Source organism: Mustela nivalis, assembly GCF_964662115.1.
Source record: "Mustela nivalis genome assembly, chromosome: 3".
Lineage (NCBI taxonomy): Eukaryota > Metazoa > Chordata > Mammalia > Carnivora > Mustelidae > Mustela > Mustela nivalis.
The window spans coordinates 32,495,757-32,515,662 of record NC_139022.1 but is presented as its reverse complement, the minus strand read 5'-3'; the positions used below and the strand labels follow the sequence as shown (position 1 = coordinate 32,515,662).

The window sequence follows — 19,906 nt, the reverse complement described above, 5'->3', positions numbered from 1 at the left end:
TGTGGCCCACGACTGTGCTTACTTCAATAGACCAGAGCCAGTAGCCAGGCACGCTGCACAGTCCCTAGGTTCCTAATGCTCTGTGTCCAGGCTGAACACCCTGTTCCAGCCTCCCCTGAGTTCCCTCACATCAGGGTACCTGTGTAGCACCAGTCCCCCTGTCCTTGGCCAGCTGTGTCCTCCTAACTCTATCTCCCTGCCTGTCCTGCTGCGGGGTGTCCTCCCTCAGGAAACCGAGAGCCACATTATGGAAGCTGAAGGAGGACTGAGCATCAGTCAGATCCCGTAACTTTCTGGAATCCCCCAGGATACACAATGGGCACCAGCCTCTCCCAGAGACCTCCACCATAGCCTCATGGGCCTCACCTGGGCCCAAGGGCTTTCAGGGGACAGGCAGGGGAGGGCAGGACAAAGTAAGCAGAGCATGGGGTGAGTTTGGCTTATAGGAGACTGGTCAGCCCAGCTGTATCCCCAGGGACCCGGAGAGGGCCAGGCTGAGGAGACTGTGAATGGGCAATCCCCCAGATTCTGCTACGTTCTCTATCCTGACTCCTCCAATGTCATAGGCAGAGGTCTGAGGCCTGTCTGCTGAGCCTGTGGCTGGGACACAGTGGGCCCTCTGGATTTTGCTCTTAAAGTATGCATCCCACTCCAGATTCTCCCTTCTAATTCCTAAACTCCTTCCCACATGAAGTCGGGGGGCTGGGAGGGGCACTGGTCCCCCACTCTCGGTTTCCACTCTACTAGTCCTGGTCTCACTGAGTCTGCCCTACTGCCCAGGTGAGGTCCAGCCACCCCTTTTGCCAGCTGCGGCCTGCCCACCTCCCCATATGTCCGTGGGAAGAGCAGGCTGCAGCCTGACACTGGGGTCCATGCCCACTCCCCTTACTCCCCACTCTGCCTATGGAAGACTCGGCTGGGGGCGGGGGGTACACACATGGCCCTGGCAAGGAAGAACCCCTTCCCATGAGGCAGCATGTAAGGGGCAGGGCCAGATGGGCCTTGGCCATAAGGTGATTTGGCCTCACCTGCAGGTAAGGCCGTGCACCTGCAGCAGCCTGCATTCCAGCCCAGATGGCTTGCTCAGAGGTCCCCTAAGCATGCAGGTGGCAGAGTCCCTGGGCCCAACCACGGGAAAGGGAAGATAGTGATCCTGAGGGCAGAAGGACACAGATCCCTCCCCACCTGTCCCCAAGCCACTGTAGAGAGGAGGTGCCAAGTGAAAGCAGGAAGTCCCTTCTATGTTCTCCTTCAAATCAGGAGTAAAATGCTGGACATGTCAGAGCCCTGAGGCATACCACTAGAGATCCTAATCGGGTGCATTCAGTTCAACGGGATTACTTGGACTCTACCAGTTTTAAATGCTCTAAAAAAAATGTAAACCATCTTTTCATAATTAAAAATGCTCTATTTTAAAAGAAACATGCTTATCATGATATATCAAGAAAATTCAGTAAAGTGCAAAGGGGAAAATAAAAATCCATGGCCAACCGTCCAGAGAGAAGTAATAGTTACATTTGATATACTCCTTCCAGTCCCTTCTGTATAGATTCTTGTACACAAAACTAAGACCTTCTTACTCTAAGTTATAGGCTCCTTTTTTTTTTCAAAGCAAACAAAGTTAACTTTAGGCTGTAACCACTCCCCAGGGCTCTTTAGGAGGCTTTGGAAATGGGATTTCCTGGCGGTCCCATATTCTGCTGCAGAGACACTTTAGCATGTATTTCATCAGGCCCCTAGGAGTGGAAAGTTCAGATTTCCTCCTGTGGTTTATACCCAGAAAAAAGGCCACGGCCTTTGTCTTCTTCCTAAATGTTTGTCCACAGCTCTGGGATACAGTCATAGAAAGGAATGAATGGGGGCAGACATGAAGAACTTTTTAAGGGCAGTGGTGAGTACTGTCACATTTCCTTCTAGAAATATGTACACATTTATACTCACATCAGAAAAGTGTATTGCTTCATCCACCCAAACCAGCATTTAAATCCCTCTTTCTAATCTTAACACATTGATGCTTTAAAAATGGTAAACGGTTTTATTTATTTCATAGCACAATTAAATATTTTCTCCCTTAATTTTTGGCCATTTGTATTTTTCTTCTGCGTACTGTGATATCCACTGCCAATTCTATTTCTCCTATGATTTGCAGGAGCTCTTCACATACTAGGATATCTTTGCCATATTGCAAGTGTTTTTCATGCCTGGGCTTTGTCTTTTAATTGTTTCTTGACAGAAGCTTTATGTTTTCAGTATTCAATGTATCTGTCTTCCCCTTTATAGTTCCTTCTCTTACACTTATGCTTAGGGAGCCCTTGGCAACCAATGTTTGCTTCTTGATCTTTGCGGTTTAAGTCGTGGAATGTGTTATTGGCCTATATTTATCACATATTTAATTTACTATAGATGAAATGTGTATCAGTCCTATACTGATTTAGGACACTTAATAACCACTTCGCTTACATTTATCTCATGGTGTCTACAGAAGTGTGTTTTCAGAGCTAAGGAGCTCATTTGATTGATCTGCTCGTGCTTATGCAGATATGGTATGATTTTAATTTTTTTCATCTCACAAGATGTCTGGAGTAAATCTCCCTCTATTTGCTTAGCTTTCAAGGTTTTCCCAGCCAGTCTTGACTGGCTTCTTAGGCTTCCAGATGAATCTTGGAATCATTTCATCCAAGTTCCAATTATTAATTTGGAAAAATCGATACCTCTACTGTCCCCAGTCTCCTTTCAGGGAGCCCTCATTTCTGCTTTTTTCCTTCCAGTAACAATGTGCAATTTTCTTCCAATAGGTCCTATATGAATCTTGTTAGGACCAAGCCAGGTATTTTATATTTTTGGTTACTTTTGTCAAGGGAATTTTTCTTTCCCTATTATACCTACTATTGGAGGCTTGTGGGTTCATGCAAAAATTAGTGATTTTTATAGAACTATGTTTTATTTGACCAATTCACTAAGCTTCTTTATTACCTCTAAGAGCTTCACAGCGGATCCTTCTGGGTTTTCTAGGTACATGATCATCAGCAAACAATCTTTACGGTTTTATCTGTTCTTTTCCCATGTTGGCTCCATGTCATAAAGACACTCCCAGGAAGAACCCCTGGAAATTCTAGAATTTCCAGAACCTCAGTAACAAAGTCACCTTCTTGTTGCCGACATTACTGTGACTGCCTCAGGATGGGCGGCATTTTCCAAAGCGGGTTCCTCAGAACACTGACCGAAAAACAGGTTTGAGAAACTATGTGTCCTGATGCATCTCTTGAGATTCACTGGGCATGCTTCTGTCCTAAAGCCTCTGAGAAATTCGGCTGTTAAGAATACTTGTTCTACGTTCTTTTATCTTCTTTTTTTTTTTTTAAAGATTTTATTTATTTATTTATTTGACAGAGAGAAATCACAAGTAGATGGAGAGGCAGGCAGAGAGAGACAGAGGGAACCAGGCTCCCCGCTGAGCAGAGAGCCCGATGCAGGACTCGATCCCAGCACCCTGAGATCATGACCTGAGCCGAAGGCAGCAGCTTAAACCACTGAGCCACCCAGGCGCCCCTCTTTTATCTTCTTTTTTAATTGCTATTATTATTTTTTAAGATTTCACTTATTCATTTGACAGGCAGAGGCAGAAGGAGAAGCAGGCTCCCCACTAAGCAGGGAGCCCTATAGGGAGCTCTATCCCAGGATCCTGAGCCAAAGGCAGAAGCTTAACTGACTGAGTCACCCAGGAATCCATTTTATGTTCTTTTATAAGCTTTTCCGAGACTTGAGTGTGGAAGCCCTCTATCTGCCTGTGTGAACATCTATGAACATCCGAATAATTAGCCAGGTAGAGTGCTTTTGGGGACATGTGCTTCTTTCTCCACCTTTAAATAAAATTTTGGTTGTCATGTCACCACCTGTTTGCACAGATTTCTGAATACCAGGAGATCCTCTCCCAGCTCCTGTGCAGATCAACGCCTCAGTGTCAGGGGCTCCTGGGGTTCTTTCCTAGCTGCCCCCCGACTCAGCATACTTCCTTGTACCCCCCACCCCACTGGTGTCTTCGTAAGCCATGCTCAGCTCTTCTCTCGAAGCTCCAGACCCCTACACCAGCCCCTCCCTGGCTGTCTCTACTGGGATGGCAAGAGGCACCTCAAACTCAATACATCTCAACTGAACTCACTGCCTTTCTCCCCACCACCCTCTTCTCCTGTGTTCTCCATCTCAGGGCTTGGCATCATGATGCACCTGGCTGCCCAAGACCTGGGCCCAGTGTCTCTCCACCTTCATCCAACCACTCAGCACCCATGCCCTCCAGACTTGGCCTCCTACAAAGTTCTCTTTCTTTTCTTCTATTTTATTTTTTTAAAAGATTTTATTTATCGGACAGAGAGATAGCACAGGTAGGCAAAACAGCAGGGAAAGGGGGAGGGAGAAGCAGGCTCCCTGCAGAGCAGGGGGCCCTATGCAGGACTTGATCCCAGGACCTTGCACACATGACTTAAAAAGAAAGCAGATGCTTAACCAACTGAGTCACCCAGACACCCCCGAAAGTTCTCTTTTGTCTGTCTTCCTTACTCCAGCCACTGGTTATGGTCTCAGTACAATCCACAGCTTACCTATCTTCAATGGTGCTTGCACCTTCCCCAGCCAGGCTCCCGCCCCATATTCTGCACATAGGAGTCCAGGGCTTGTCTTGGAAATGCACACCAGGTCCTGGAACAACATCCCTGTGCTGGTTCTTCTCCCTTTTACTCCCTTCCAGTAGCTTGGCCTGACTCCATGAGGCCTGCCTGCCCTACCTTCCCCCCCAGGAGTCTCTGACCCCTGTTATAATCATTTCCCTGTCTACACCTCTGCTCTAGAAGCAGGCTTAGAGGTCAGAGACCACCTCAGTGGCCCAGCACAGAACTTGGCACATAGAAACCCTTTGTGAAGTATGTGGTAGATGAGGAAATTTTGTCATTTGGCAAACTGATGTGATGAACTATATGAACTATATGAACTTCCTGATAAGTCAACAATCGTCTTATTCCCAGGATAAGCCCTATTTTATCATGGTGGGAGTTTCGTTTTATGCGTTATTGAATTACACTCTTAAAGCCTTGGGATTTTTTTATATCTATTTTTAGAAGGAAGACAGGTCTATACATTGTCTTGGACATGCTACCTTTGGCAGCTTTGAGTATAGGAATCACACTGGCTATAAAAGTAAATTGGGTGGATGTCAGAGTATATCTATATATGTGCTCTGAGATGATTTCTATGGTGTTCTATTATCCTTGCTTAATAATTCCTTAGAAGTGAATAAGAATGCACTGGCAAAAATAGATGATCTGACTCTCGATTTAGAGGTAATTTTCGGGAACTCTGAAAATGCTGGAGAACTTGAGCTCCCACTACGGTTATGGGACTTACCGTGGTTTATACATATTTTGGAGGCGGCTTTGAAATATTCTCATTTCCCAAGAAATCCATGACTTGCCAGCATCTCTGTCTACCTTCAAGTTCTGACTCTTCTGCAAATGGTGGACCAGGGTCATGAATATCTACTGCCCCCACAGCAGTGAAGAGGAGAAGAAGAACCACAAGAAGAAACAGCTTTGGGTGCAGACAGTTTAGCACAGAGCCCGACAGGGTGTAGTTAAAATAAACCAGGGTTTGTTTCCTTGGGAAATCAACACCTTTTAGGCTAAATGAGACCCGAGGTTTTGCCAGCACGAGCAAGCAATTAACTGTGCATGATTTCCAAATCTTTCTTTTGAACCAATATGGGGGCAATCAGGGGCGGACGGGATGTAAGCTGCCACCTGGTGCTCAGATAATCAGTGCAGTCCTCTTTTTACTTCCAGGGCCAACCTGAAGTTTCCCATTTCCCACTTCCAGCAGTAAAGGGAAAGAGTGGGGGATATAATTGCGCCCACACCTTCCCAAACCCTCCTATAACTGGAGGAGGGTGTGCATGTGGCCTCCTCCACTGATGGGAGTGGGCCCGAGTGGAGGTCTAGCAGCTGCCTAGTCTGGCAACTTCCATATATGCCACAATGGCAACTTCCTCTTCTGCCCAGGTAAGCACCCTGGTGTAGGTTCTATTATGCAGACCCTTTCTAATCTTTTAGTTTGTACTCCCTCCGCTTTTCTAGATTCATACGCCAGAGGTTTGCTTTGGCCAAAGCTCTGTTGATTGTTATGATTATTTCTGTTCTAATTTCTTCATTTCTGTCTTTCTGAAACTTATTTCCTTATTTTTGTTCTCCTTAGGTCTTTTTTTTTCTTTGGTTTGTGGTTCTTGTTGACATTTTCGTTAACCTTACTGAGTCAATGCAATAGGTTAGTGTGTATTCATTCTCTGTTGTGCAGTCTGGGAAACACTTGCAAGTTTGCCTCTGAATACAGCTTTGGCCACACCTCATAGGTTCTGATCTCTAGTACTATTATTTTCATTAGTGTTCCAAGTAACTGCAGCTTTCATAGTCTCCCTCCAGGCTGGTCATTTTTCAAATGTTTAAAGACATTGGATTTGGGGCGCCTGGGTGGCTCAATTGGTTAAGGGTCTACCCTCAGCTCAGGTCATGATCTGAGGGTCCTGGAATCAAGCCCAGCATTTGCGGGGGGTGGGGCTTCTGCTTAGCAGGGAATCTGCTTTTCCCTCTCCCTCTGCCTCTCCCCCCGCTCATGCTCTCTCTCACTCTCAAATAAACAAAATCTTTAAAATAAATAAATAAATAAAGACTGGAGGGGTGCCTGTGTGGCTCAGTAGGTTAAAGCCTCTGCCTTCGGCTCGGGTCATGATCCCAGGGTCCTGGGATCAAGCCCCACATTGGGCTCTCTGCTCAGCAGAGGGCCTGCTTCCTCCTCTCTCTCTCTCTCTCTCTGCCTACTTGTGATCTCTGTCTGTCAAATAAATAAATAAAATCTTTAAAAAAAAAAAAAGAGAAAGACTGGATTTTTGCCCCAGTTAATATATCCTTTCCCTCCACCCTATTTTTAGGGTGCTGAGTTAGAGAATACAGCCCAAACAGTTTTAACTGTATAAAACTCACTGAAATTTCCTTTACAACCTAAAACACTTTTGTAATTTTCAAGTGTTCTATGATTCTTCAAAAAGAAGGCACATACTTCGATAGGGCCAAGAAAAAAATGATAAAACTGCTAATTTAACTTCATACATTATTATTATTTGAAACTTCTATGCCTTTCAAAAAGTAATCTGTTAAAGGTTTTAAAAAGAGTATAAAAGATTCCTGCAGTTAGGTTTTCATCAATTTCTCCCTAGTCCTCACAGTCTGCTTTGATATATTTTATGTTCTCTGTGGGGAGCACATGGACCATGACTGGTACCCTCACTGTGACCGCTTCTACTCTGGAATGATAGGCTTTCTGGGTAAAGACAGTGGGCTCAACGTCCACTATTCCTGGAATTCACCCAGCTGTATGGGCCCTTCATTGTCACTTTTTTTATGCCATGGGCCTTGTAAGTTGTGTGCAGTTGGATTTTATTTTTGGAGACTGAGACCCTCTGTCTTTGAGTAGAGGAGTTTAACCCTGCACCTAATTACCATCTCTGATGACTGATTTTGTACATATTGAGTGAAGTCAGACCATGGATTCTGGAATTTGGCTGTGAGCATGAGAAGCCCAACTCCCAAGGAGCCAAATGACACTCCACTCACCCAGAATACCAGCAAGCCACTTTAAGCCTCAGTGTTCTTATCTGTGAAATGGGGATCATCCTAGCTCCAGCTCCCCATCTGCCCTTGGACTCAGTGAGTTAACATGGGTAAGGTCCTTCTGAGCTGCCCAGCACGGAGCTCCTTCCTTCCTCCCAACTCTCCTTTCTTTGTACCCCCTTATCTTTCCATGTCAGGTCACTATCTCTAGGGTCTTTCTCCCCCTGCTGCACAGACCCCACATGCTGCTAGGAAAGACGGCTCCAAGTTTGACAGCAAGTGGGGTTAGGAAGGGCAAGAGAGTCTAGTTACGGCAGATGCTATGCAGAGAAGGACAGAGAAGCTAGGAAGGGGAGAAGGACACGGGGAGAAGAGATGGGCGGGAAGTGAGGGGTCAAGTATCCTCATGTTTCTGATGCTTTGAAGTCTGGGGCCATGCTGACCCTGGAGGGACTGACCCTCCTGAGGTCAGCAAATTCCTACAGATACTAAGCAACTGACTCTGGAGAACTTTCCAAATGCAAACCAATGAATTCAGAGTCTGCACCCCCAGTCACCTCCCTCAAGGGACTCTCATACTCCCATCACCCCTAGGATGTACTATAGTTGTTACATAGTTGTTACATACCTACATAGTCGGCTAAACTATGGCACAGAGCCCACTGGAATTATTCATACCGGCCAGTCCTATGCCCACTCACCCTGTCATCCTGCCCATATAGCCCTGTGTGGGTGACCATCTTTTCCATGGCAGTCATCTCTTGATAGGTTGGCCTCCCCACAGCCGAATAATAACAAAATCTACATTTTAAAACAAGGAATTGAAAGGGGTCAGGAATATGGGGGTGGCACACATGTTTCTTGTTTCTTTCAGGAGCACAAGGCAGCTGGGGACAAGCCCCGGGGTTTGGGCCTCCAGAGGAGGCCCATGCCTCACTGGAGGGCCCCCTCATCCCACACTCAACAGGGGCTCTGCAGTATCAGGAAAACACCAGGGAAGGTGGCTCAGTGGGTTAAAGCTCTGCCTTCGGCTCAGGTCATGATCCCAGGGTCCAGGGATGGAGCCCCACATCGGGCTGTCTGCTCCGCAGGGAGCCTGCTTCCTCTTCTCTCTCTCTCTGCCTGCCTCTCTGCCTACTTGTGATCTCTGTCTGTCAAATAAATAAATAAAATCTTTGGAAAAAAAAAAAGGAAGACACCAGGGGCTCACTTACCTTCCCATAGCTCAGCAGGATTATCCGCACCAGGACAACATTGATGTGGGCCCCCAAGGACTCATCATGATAGATTTCGTTGACCTGAAAGACAAAGGAGGGGTGTCAGCAGGAACCACAGGCCCAAGGAGCACCTGCCACTGACAGGGGAGGGCCCAGGGGAGGCCCTGCCGACTCATCCACACTGTGCCGTGCCCTCTATGAAACAGGCTTAACAGTCCCTGTCTTACGAAGCTTTGTGAGCACTGAATTTCCCCATGTGTGCAAAGGAATAGTGCTGGTGAAAACAGTAAGACACCATACTTGTCACCATGCTAAATCATAGCCATCCATGAAGTCACGGGAAGAGGCCAGGGTGCATACCCCTACACACAGACACCCTTGCCCAGCTTTGAGGGTCAAACTTGATTTTTTTGGTCTACAATGAGACAACAACCCTAAAACCCAGTTTTTCTTAAGAAAAAGGGTTTCTCTGTCAAATAAATTTTTAAAAAATCTTTTTAAAAAGTGGGGGGCACCCGAGTAGCTCAGTCAGTTAAGCATCTGCCTTCAGCTCAGGTTATGATCTCAGGGTCCTGGATCAAGAGCCCGGTATGTGACTCCCCGCTCAGCAGGGAGCCTGCTTCTCCTCTCCCTCCATTGCTGCTCTTGCTCGTGCTCTCTCTCAAATAAATAAAATCTTCTAAAAATAGAGAAAGGGTTTTTTTTAATCTCCCAAGTATTGCTTTATCTCTCACAGGCAAGCCCAGACAGTTTGGCTTATGGCCTTTGACCAAAAGTCATGGTGTAGAAGCAAAAAAGGCAGTGACACTGGGAGGTCCTGCTGTAGCTGGAGGGGACAGAAGGGAGGAGGGAGCAGAGAAAGGCTGGGCGGAATGACTAGGTTTCACTGTACTCCTTCCAGCCCTGACCCCTAGCCACAGCACTGGTATTTGGGAAGAAGCCAAAAGTAGAGAGAGCTTGGTTCTGCTGTCTGGGACCTGGGAGGGGACGGGTTCATATCTAGAAAGGGTGTTTGGAGGGCCCAAATGGAAAGCAACTCCCAGGTACATTTAGGGGATCTAGGGATAGTGGACAGGATAGTTGGGGGCTGGCTCATAGGTTGGCCTGGGGCTGGGGTGGGGGGAGCGCTGGCCTGGAGGAGAGGAGGGCAGATGTTGCTTGGCTACAGAAAAGAAAATACACCTGGACCGACCCCAACTGCAGGCCCTCAGCCTGGAGGGTCATGGCCCAGGACCAAGCATGCTGGGACAGACGTGTGCAGATGCAGGGTGGCTACCCCAGGGTAGGAGGGGCAGGGGATGAACAGCCCTGCCATGGACTGAATCGTGTCCTCCCCGCCCCAACTCATCACTCCCAGTGCAATTCAGAGGTGGGGCATTCGAGAGGCAGATAGGGTTACATGATGTCAAGAAGGTGGAAGTCCCCATGATGAGATCAGTGCCCCTAGAGGAAGAGACACCAGAGAGCTCCCTTGTGCACTCTCTCACTACCATGTGAGGACACAGCAAGGAGGAGGATGTCTGCAAGCCAGAAAGAGAGCCCTCACTAGGAACCAAACTGGCTGACACCTTGATCATGGACTTCCAGGCTCCAGAACTGGGAGACATTAATTTGTGCTGCTTAAGCGACTCAGCCTGTGGTATTTTGTTAGACCAGCCTGAGTTCTAAAACAAGCCTGGAGTCAGGGCTTACCCTCTGACTTAACTATTCCCCCTAAAGACCTCTGAATGGGAAAGGCCTGAGCCACCTCTCATGGGCTGGGTCACATTTTCCCTTCTATCCTGGAGCAAGGGTGGCATCAACTATAAGAACAAAAAAAAGCTGCCTTTTCCCCCACGTTTGAGCTGTGGTGCGATGTCCACCCTGCCAGCAATAAGCCCCTTACAGGGGCTTCTCCAACTGAGCCACCCTGGTCTTTCACAGAGCCCACCACCTCCTGGGGGCCAGAATCGCCTGGCCTGGCCTCTCCTTCTCTACAGACTTTGGTAGGTACCCAGCAGACCCAGGAGAAAGCTATTGGCCCCACAGCATGTCCAGCAACAGAGCTGGCCCTCTCTCAGGAGGTAGAGACTTCAGAAGTCACAAAAACAGCTTCAAGATCATGACAATGCTGAAGAGGACCCTGGGAAGGGAACCCAGATGGTATATCCATGGTGAATTGATTGGTGAGGATTGGTGAGCCCCCAAAGGATGTGGCATTTCATCTCAGAGATAAGAAATGAGAAGGAGTTAGCTCAGCAAAGCCGGGATTATGCTCCTGGCAAAGAAAGTAGCATGTGCAAACATCCTGGGGTCAAAGGCAGTGGCGTGTGTTCCAAGGACTGAGGAGGGGGAGAGGGCCCCTGAGGCCAGACCACATAGCTATTCAGTAGTAATAAGAAGGATTCCAGTTCTAATCAAAGAGCAGTGGAGGATATGGAGTCATGATAGAAGGATAATGACACTGTATTTTACAAAGATGACTCGGGCTCCTTTATGGAAAGCAGAGCCTACTATAGCAGTCAAAGTGTCAAGGGTGGGGCTAAGATTTGGGGGTGAGTGGAGATAAGGAACAGATGTGAGCAGTGATAGGAACTGGAATGGGGGGGCACCTCCTACACAGCTCTGGGACACTCTGGGCTGGCTCAGCCCCATCCCCTTGTTGGCAGAGGGAAGCAGTACAACTTTGCTCTGTATAGGGTAGGGGAAAGAAAAATGTCTCGGGATCATCTCTCAGAGCCTCTCCAGAAAAGAGGGGCTCAAGGCTCTCTTACTACCCTGACCATGCCTCTCCAGGGCCCACGCTCTAATGGCACTTCTCAGAGCTGGTCTGGGGTGTACCCTGAGGGAACCTACCCCCATGCAGGCAGGGTGAGGCTCTAAGCCCACAGTGTGACAAGCTTTAGGAAGACAGGTAACCTGCCTTGATATTTGGAAGGGATTTAGGACTGAGTTCAGAGAATTAGCTCTTTTTATGCTACCAACAGCCCATGGCGGTCAGAATGACTGACCACCTGAGCAATGGAGAAGCTGAGGCTCTGAGTGAGGGGGTCCTTGTTGGTCCCTTCAGGGAGGAAGAAGATGCAGGACTGGTCCCCTTCCCACTTGTGGACCAGACCTTGCCCACCAGGGCCTGGGATCCTCCTGTTCCCTGAACCCTGCTACTATGCCCATAGTCGCTTTTATCTCAAGTAAGGGGTCCTTGGATACTGAGCAGCTCTGACCCTGACTCCTGATTTGGGACCGGGGATGGCCAGAACCCCAGGAACCCCACCACTCAGTGCTAAGCTCTATAAGGCAGAGGCCGTCTAGGATGTCAGGCCACTGAGCGGAGGCCAGGCAGGGAGGCCCTGCCTTTGGAGTTGCCTGTCAGCTGCCAGCTTGCATGTGCTAGGCTGGGCTGCTGAGGTGCATGCCCAGCTGAGGGCCAGCAAGGAGGCCAGGCTGTGGGTCAGGCTGGCAGTTAGGCCGACTCCGGAGACTCCCTAAGCCCTACCTCCCTGGTCACTTCAAACTGTGGTGGGCCTTTTGTGGCTCTGTCCCCAAGGAAGCTTCTGTCCTTTCCAGAGGGGCCATGGCTCCCCACAGCCTACTCCTCTCGGGGCATCGGTGGGCTGTGCTTTGGCCTCCCTCTGTGACGCCTTTCAGTGCTGAGAATAGGGGCCCCCGCTGTCCTCTGCCTCTGCCGGCCTTTGGAGGGGGCCGTGCCCTGCTCTCAGGGGAACACGAGCCTTTTGGGGACCTGTAAGACTGCCACTGCCCTTGAGCCCATAGGATGCTGCTAGATACCACTCGGCTGCTAGAAGCCAGCGGGGCCCACCTGGCACAGAGACCACTGGGAACGATGAGTAAAATTTCCAGTGAAACACTTGCATCCTTAATAAGAACACAGCTTTATAATGCTTCTGCCGAGCAGAGAGCTGACAGACGTAGCAGAGAGTCACTGAAGATGGGAGGCAACCTACAAACATCTCCCTCATGTCTCCCCTGTCCTCCCTTGACCCTGACCCCATCTCCCAGACAAGCAGGCAGGGGCGGGGGCTCCTCAGCGCCTTTCTGACTCTCGTCCTGCCCACACTGCCGCCTTCTTCACTACAGTTACCACTCAGCAGATTCTTCCTCTGCCTGTAGACCTCAGTGCCCCCCATTCCCCTGCCCCATGCCTTCAGGAGCAGCCCCAGCCCCTCAGGATGGCAGTCGGGGCCTTCTTGAAGCTGGTTCTGGCTGGCTTCCCTGTGCTCCGCTTAGCTTCTTCTTCTTTGTACTGGGAGGTGCCGCCCCCCCAACCCCCCACCCCCCCCTCACCACCCCCCGTCCCTGGTCTTGACAGCTCCACCTTCTTCTGCAAAGCCTGGCTGCCCTCTCCAGCTGCTTATGCAGTGGCTCATCCCTGGAATTCCCTCTCCTCCCTCCAGCCCCAGAATTCTTGAAATGTCTGAAGAGCATCTGCAAGAACAAAGCCATGGTAATAAACATGTTTCAAAGGGGGAGGGGCAGTTACACTTCAGCTTAATTCCCATCCACTGCAAGGCATTCCCACTGCAACTGGAATAAAATCCAAGTCCTGCTGCCTCTTTTCAGGCTGCCCTGGCCTTGCTCACTGTGGTCCATCCAGTCACTGGCCTCCGTGCACCTTGTAGCGAGAGTCTATCCCAACCTCAGGGCCTTTGCACTGGCTGTGCCCTCTTGTTTTCCCATGCTTTCCCCCAAATATGACCATCCCTGCTCACGCCAAAAGTACTCCCTAAGTAGTTGCTCCCAAACTGGACTATATACTTGCTATGAAAAGCACCCTTCCTCCTTGTTCACTACTGTGTCCCTAGCAGTGTCTAGCACCTAGTAAAGAGTAGTAAAGAGTTTTGAATGAATAGTAAAGAGTTTTGAATGAATGAATGAATGAGTGAGTAACTTTGGAGAATGTGAATTGATAGGAAATGGGTACACTCTGTATGACAGCGGTGGTGTCAGTACCCTGCAATGACGGAGACCCCAGCTAAGTGCCCAAGTGTGTTCCCCCCCCCAACCCCACCTCCCCCAAGACCTGTGTGCTGGGGAGAAGCTGCTCTCCTCTGCTCTAGACTACAGGAGGAGGGGAAGCCAGGACAACGACCTTGAGCCCTGTCTTGAGAAATTGATCCTGGAATCTTTAAACCTTGGGGGAAAATGTTCAAAGCCGCAGGCAGCCCTTCTCTGTGCAGAGAGAGGCCAAGGGCTCTCTTGTTTGGGGAAATACATTGTAATGCACCTTTTGCTTATGCAAAAATGCGGCCAAACTTCTGTTCTGGAATAGACAATAAGGAAGGACACAGGCTCTGCATGGTAATGTAAAAGTTCGCCTTCTTTGTGACAGAGCTCCACCCAGGGCCACCAGTGAGCCCTGGCAAGTGGCTGAAGTCTGCTGGGCAGAGGTGACTTTCTTCTCTGCCCGGAGGATCGGGGCACGGGTGGCTGAAGGGAGGACTGGGCCAGGGCCAGGACTCCCCACGTGGGCAGGCAGTGGCAGAGCTGCCAGCTGGGCTCCCATCCCTTATGCCCAACCTTCAGGAAACTTACCACCTCTTCCCTAGAGCGGAACTTCAGCAACTAAGAGGCAGTGCAAGCTGCACCTGCCACCACACCAGGGAACAGGCCAGGCCCGGAAGTTTGCCGTGAGGCTTCAGGAAGCCAGGCCCATAAGGTGCTCTGTGGCTTCTCTGGGAACCCCTGAAATAACTGGGAAGAAGTCCAGTCTCTCTGAGGACCCTCAGGAAAAGGTGTGGAGTGTCACGGAGAAAGTGCTGTGGGCAGCCAGGGAGGAAGATGTTCATCAGGGCGCGTCTCTGACCCACGACGGGGAAGCAGAAGCCTGGTCTTAGTGTGAGAACAAACGTGCATTTTGCAAATCTTCCCTCAGCCAATGCTTCACAGGCAACACAGGTACAAACACAGCCTGAGCCTCTCTGCTCAAAATACCAAATGGCCATGAAATGCAAATGGGCAGGACTGGTTGTCCCATACAACAAACATGGGGAGCAGGGCAGAGCTCTCCTTCAACATTGGGTCCAAGCACACAGCCCCAAGACCCCAACCGTTTCTGTCCCCCATCCCACACCAGGCCATGCTCTGCTGGAACTGGGGACATCTCTGCAAGTCCCCAGAGTGGAGACAGGGCTCCTCCACCTTCAGGCCAGCAGCTCAATGCCCAGAACCCAGTGGAAGCTCGACAAATGTTAACCAGGCAAACAAAAAGCAAAGCTGCTTTAGGAAACAGTCCCTGTAGGTAATGATTACTGCTTCTGCTGCCCCTTCCCTGTCTCTCTGTCAGGGCACACGGGTTCCAGGCTGGGCTCGGCCACCCTCCCACCCCTGTGACCTGGGCCTGACACGTGGCCTGTTTGCAGCTCAGTGTCCTGGCCTGTGAAATGGTGGTGATGCTGAACCTCACCCCTCAGGCTGTCACCAGCACCAGCCTCAATACTGTATTTAAAGCATCCAGCAAAACCCCAGGCATATAGTACACTCCCAGGCTTCACCCCCAGGCCCACCAGGGGCTCTCCTCGGGACCACCCAGAAGAGCCCTGTCAGAGAACAGTACACGCCAAGCATTTTCCAGAGCCCACGCTGTTGCCCACCAGGTGTGTGTGTGTGTGTGTGTGTGTGTGTGTGTGTGTGACCTGCACTGGGGGTTGTGGGTAATGGAGAGCCACCCCACCACATGGACTGGATGTTCCCACTCACTAACCAACAACTCATCTGAAAGGGGGTCATGCTACAGAACAGGGAAGGACAGATTCTGCTGAGGCTGCAGGCCAGGGCCTAGTGTCTCTCTGAGGCCACTGGCAGGGAAGGAACAGAGGGAAGGCAGGGATCTTGATTCTTTCTGGCAGCAACCCCAGCCCCAGAGAGCCCAGGGGCATCGTCTCTCTGTCTGATGTTCCCCGGAGCTCCTTGGCACTATCTGACCACAGAGTCCTTGGAGACCCAATGTGGCGTCTCATCCAGAAGCAGCTTTTGGGGGAGGAGACCCTTGTGGCAACACCTTGTGGCATCCTCACCTCCCCCCAACCAGTTTGAGTTTGAACATGATCTTCATCCATGCTGTGATCTCTGTCACCTGTGTTCAACTGGGCACCATTGTTGTCATTTGAAAACAATGCTTTTTCCTTCCTTCTATGATTCATGTTTTTTGCTGCCCTATCACCATTCTGAGCCAAAGAAAGAAAGAAAGAGGGAAGATGCCATCAGGAAGAGTTGAGGCCATCATACCCAGGAAATCCCTGGGGACAGCAACAGGGGAGGACAAAGTGTCCTGGTTGATGAAGGAGGTCAGGGAAGGGGCCTGAGAAGTACGATGTCAGACCCAGGGTCAGGGGGCCCCATCCCTGCCACTGCCCCTAATACACTGCCAGGCCAAACAGATAGGTTCTGAGGGCCATGGACCCTGCTTCCTGCCTAGACTCTGAGGGGAGAATCTGTTCCCAATGTGACACTAAGTGCCGAGGGAGAATGGTGGAGGCTGGTGTGAATAATCCAGTCCGAGCAGCAGCCTGGCTCCCCTGAACCCCAGAGGGATGTGCGTGGGGTCCAGATGCTCCTGTCTTATGCTGGCTGTGGACTAGGGAGAGGCTGCAGAGGGGACAAGGCATCACAGCACCTGATCTGGACAGGTGGGGCCCAGCACACCTGGGCAGTCCAGGTAAAGGGTCCCGAAGCCAGACCTGACCCCGTCACTGCAAAAGTGGCCAGGGCTCAGGCCAGCATCCCCAAGGCTGCCGGGGCCCCCAGAGGTCTCCACATGATGACAGGGAAGGGAGGGACCCTGCCAAACACGCGTTGACCCAGAAAAGCCTGAGAAAACCAGGACACTTTAGACTGTCATCTGTGTCCCCAGCACAGGCAGGGCTCACGAGGAATTCAGAGCTCCCAGCAAAATTCAGAAGCTTTGCTCCAAGCCTCCTCCTCGCATTCAACTCCCTGCCAGGCTCCTGTGCCACAAACATAGCTCTCCCTCAGAGTGATTCCCTAGCCTTTAGTGCCCTTCCTAACATCCAGGGCAAAAGGAACCTCCCTGAATGCAGTAGGAAGCAGTTTTGTCCTTGCGTGCGACACATGACCTTTCCCACCCCCAGAGTCTGAGTCACAGAGCTACCCCATCAGCCCTCCCTTAACCCACCTGGGGTTAGACCAAATTCCCTGGAGTGTGCAGCAAGGGAACCACCTGGCAGAGAAGGCAGAGAATGCCCTTTGCCACACAGAGAACCCGGGTGTCTCAGGGGGACACTTCTTGGAGGCACAAGTTTTCGTTGCCAGACTCAGGCAGGGAGGGGTTGCATGCACCACCCCTACCCCACACCAAGCTATCTCCTGCTTCCCGGGCCTGCTCTGCTAACTTGGATGCTGTCTCCCCTGCCACCATCACAATCTCGAATATTCTCATGAGTCTATTAGATAGTTAGCCCTCTCCCTCCACTGGACCTGTGCCCCAAGAACCAGGGGGCTCTGGAAACAGCAGCTCTCAAAGCTTTAAGATGACCTTCATCTGGCCAGCTCCATGCTCCTGAGGCCTCCTGGCCTGAACCCTCAAGCCTGCCCCACCCCACCAGTCCCACTCCTGGGACATGCCAACGGTGTGGCTCCCTCTCCAGGGAATGGAACCAACTTCAGGCTCCCCTCCACTGGAAACTTCTCCCCAGCCAGGCAGAGGGTGCTAGCTGGGCCCTTGCCCACCTTACTGACCTAAAGCAGGTGAGTGTCCCTACGAGAGCCAGGCTTCTTGAGGACATGAGCTGGGCTGGTTTGGCAGATGTCACAGGCAAAGGAACGACCAAGGCACCTCGTTGGTAAGCTGTGACCCTCCAAGACCTGTGCTGCATGCTCCTCGTGTCATCACTTAACCTCCCACATCTTGCCCAGTGGGCTATACTACTCCTCTCTTACCAGTGGGAAAGCTCAGAGACATTGAGAAACTCACCCACTGAAACACAGGTGGGAACTGAGGCAAAGGCTTTCAAGAGCGCAATTTGGCAAATCTGAAATTAAAGCCACTCATCCCTATGAGGTGATGATTCAAGCTTCTAGCATCTCTGGTCGAGAAAAAGCTTTGGCCATAAGGACATAAGGGACAAGGACACTTAGCCTACTGGGACATCTCTTCCATGGACAGGTAGAGTCTATTTTTTTAATGGGGATCTGTAGGTCCATAGTCACTTTATGAGAATTCTCTCACTTGCTTGTTTATTCAAAAGGGGTTTACTTGGGTGCCTGGGTGGCTCAGTGGTTAAGCCGCTGCCTTCGGCTCAGGTCATGATCTCAGGGTCCTGGGATCGAGTCCCGCATCGGGCTCTCTGCTCGGCAGGGAGCCTGCTTCCTCCTCTCTCTCTCTGCCTGCCTCTCTACCTACTTGTGATTTCTCTCTGTCAAATAAATAAATAAATAAATAAATAAATAAATAAATAAAGGGGGTTTACTCAACACCTACTATGTGCTGGGGCCTTTACTAGGTGCTAAACATGCAAATCAGGTAAGCAGACCCCTGAATTTGACATTAAATGTGTGACACACCTTTCTATGAACTCCTAATCCTCCCAAGACCCATCACCAAGCGTCCCTCCAGCAGGGAAGCCAGACCCCGCCCCCCAGGATAACTCCATGGGAACCTGGCACTGAGGGAGCAGGCTGGCAGCGACATCCCAGGCTGGCCTGGACCAGGAGCCCAGTGTGGTGCCCCATTCTCTGCTTTTCCAGCTCAGCTGTCACCTCCTTGCTGGAGTCTGCAGAGACAAGGTCCGCAGCTACCTCTAGCTGTCACCGAGGAGTGACGCTGCCTGGCCCTCCTTGTCCATGGGGACTCTAACTCCCTCGTTGACAAACACCAGCTCCCCCAGGGAGGCCAAGGGCAAGCAGCTTCCAGATTTCCACATCAGCTGTCAGGCAGCCTCCTGAAGAGGGGAGGGAGGTGGGGGAGAATCCTGGGGGTGGGGGTGGGGTGCCACATGCTTCAGGGAAAAAAAGGTACCACGGTACACTCCCCCACTAGAACTTTCTCCACCTATGTCATCATCACTGCAAGGGGGATGGGGTGGGGTGAAGGAGATGTGCACTGCCCACCCCGCCCCCACCCTGGAATGTGAGCTCAGTGCAGGCAGTCCCCCTGCACCCCCCCAGGGCTTCCTCAGCGGCACATTCCAGAACTACTGCATCTGGCATAGGCAGGTGCTCTGTAAACACCCACTAGATAGGTGGATGACTGAGTGAGCAAATCTTAGAAAGAACATGAAGGCACAATAAATGGGAAAGCCAGGGGGAAAACGAGGAAAATCACAGAAGTTAATGGAAAACAGTCTGGGGCAGGGGCAAGTGATGTCTAACGCTGTTGGCTGATCCTAGAGATCCCAGGTGAGAATGTACTGAGGCTCTTCCTCGAAGATTCAGGAGCACTCGCTCTTCAGGCCACAACAGCAGGGAGGGGACAGGGGCCTGGGCCAGGTTCCCAGGGAGGGACCGTCCTCCCCAATGCACGTAAATGCCACCTGCCATGCCCTGGTTGTGCCACCCAAACTCTCGAAGTCTCTGTGAGCTTATCCAGGAGCGGGAACTCACAGGGCCACTGGGAAGATGCGGAGACATCAGTGTCTCCTCATACGTGGCTGCCAGGCATAAAGCCTCAGTCTTCTCAGGCTGCAGAGGGAGGCACTTCTGAAAACAGAAGGCATAAGCCCCATGCTCTTAAAGAGAGAAGTTTCTCTTTTTAGACCCCAAACCAGCCTCATCACTCCCTTGTCACAGTACAGCTGGGGATCTCAGGCATCAACCCCCTTTGGTGCCCCTCAGCCTGACACAAAAGGCTTTGCCAACCTCATGTCCTGCCTCACTCCAGCACCCTACACCCCAGCGAGGCCCAACCTCATACTGTGATGTGGTGATGCCACTGGGCCTTTGCAAATGCTGCTCTAGCGCCTGCAGCAACACCTGCACGCATCAGGCTCCTCCCTGCATTAACCCCTGCCTCTGCTCTGGGGCAGCTCAAGTGGCTCTCATCTGAGGCACTCTTCCCTGTGACCCCAGAACACCCTCTATTTGCACAAT

At 50.8% G+C, this 19,906-nt stretch overlaps 1 protein-coding gene across 2 annotated transcripts in view; it reads right to left on the bottom strand.

Moving 5' to 3' along the window:
- Window positions 1-19,906, bottom strand: part of ADAMTS2 (ADAM metallopeptidase with thrombospondin type 1 motif 2) — a 217,824-nt gene that overhangs the window by 64,756 nt on the left and 133,162 nt on the right. For both annotated transcript variants that reach the window (XM_082723550.1, XM_082723551.1), the window contains exon 5: window positions 8,861-8,944. In XM_082723550.1, coding sequence (XP_082579676.1) covers window positions 8,861-8,944 — 84 coding nt within the window. The remainder of the gene's footprint in view (window positions 1-8,860; window positions 8,945-19,906) is intronic.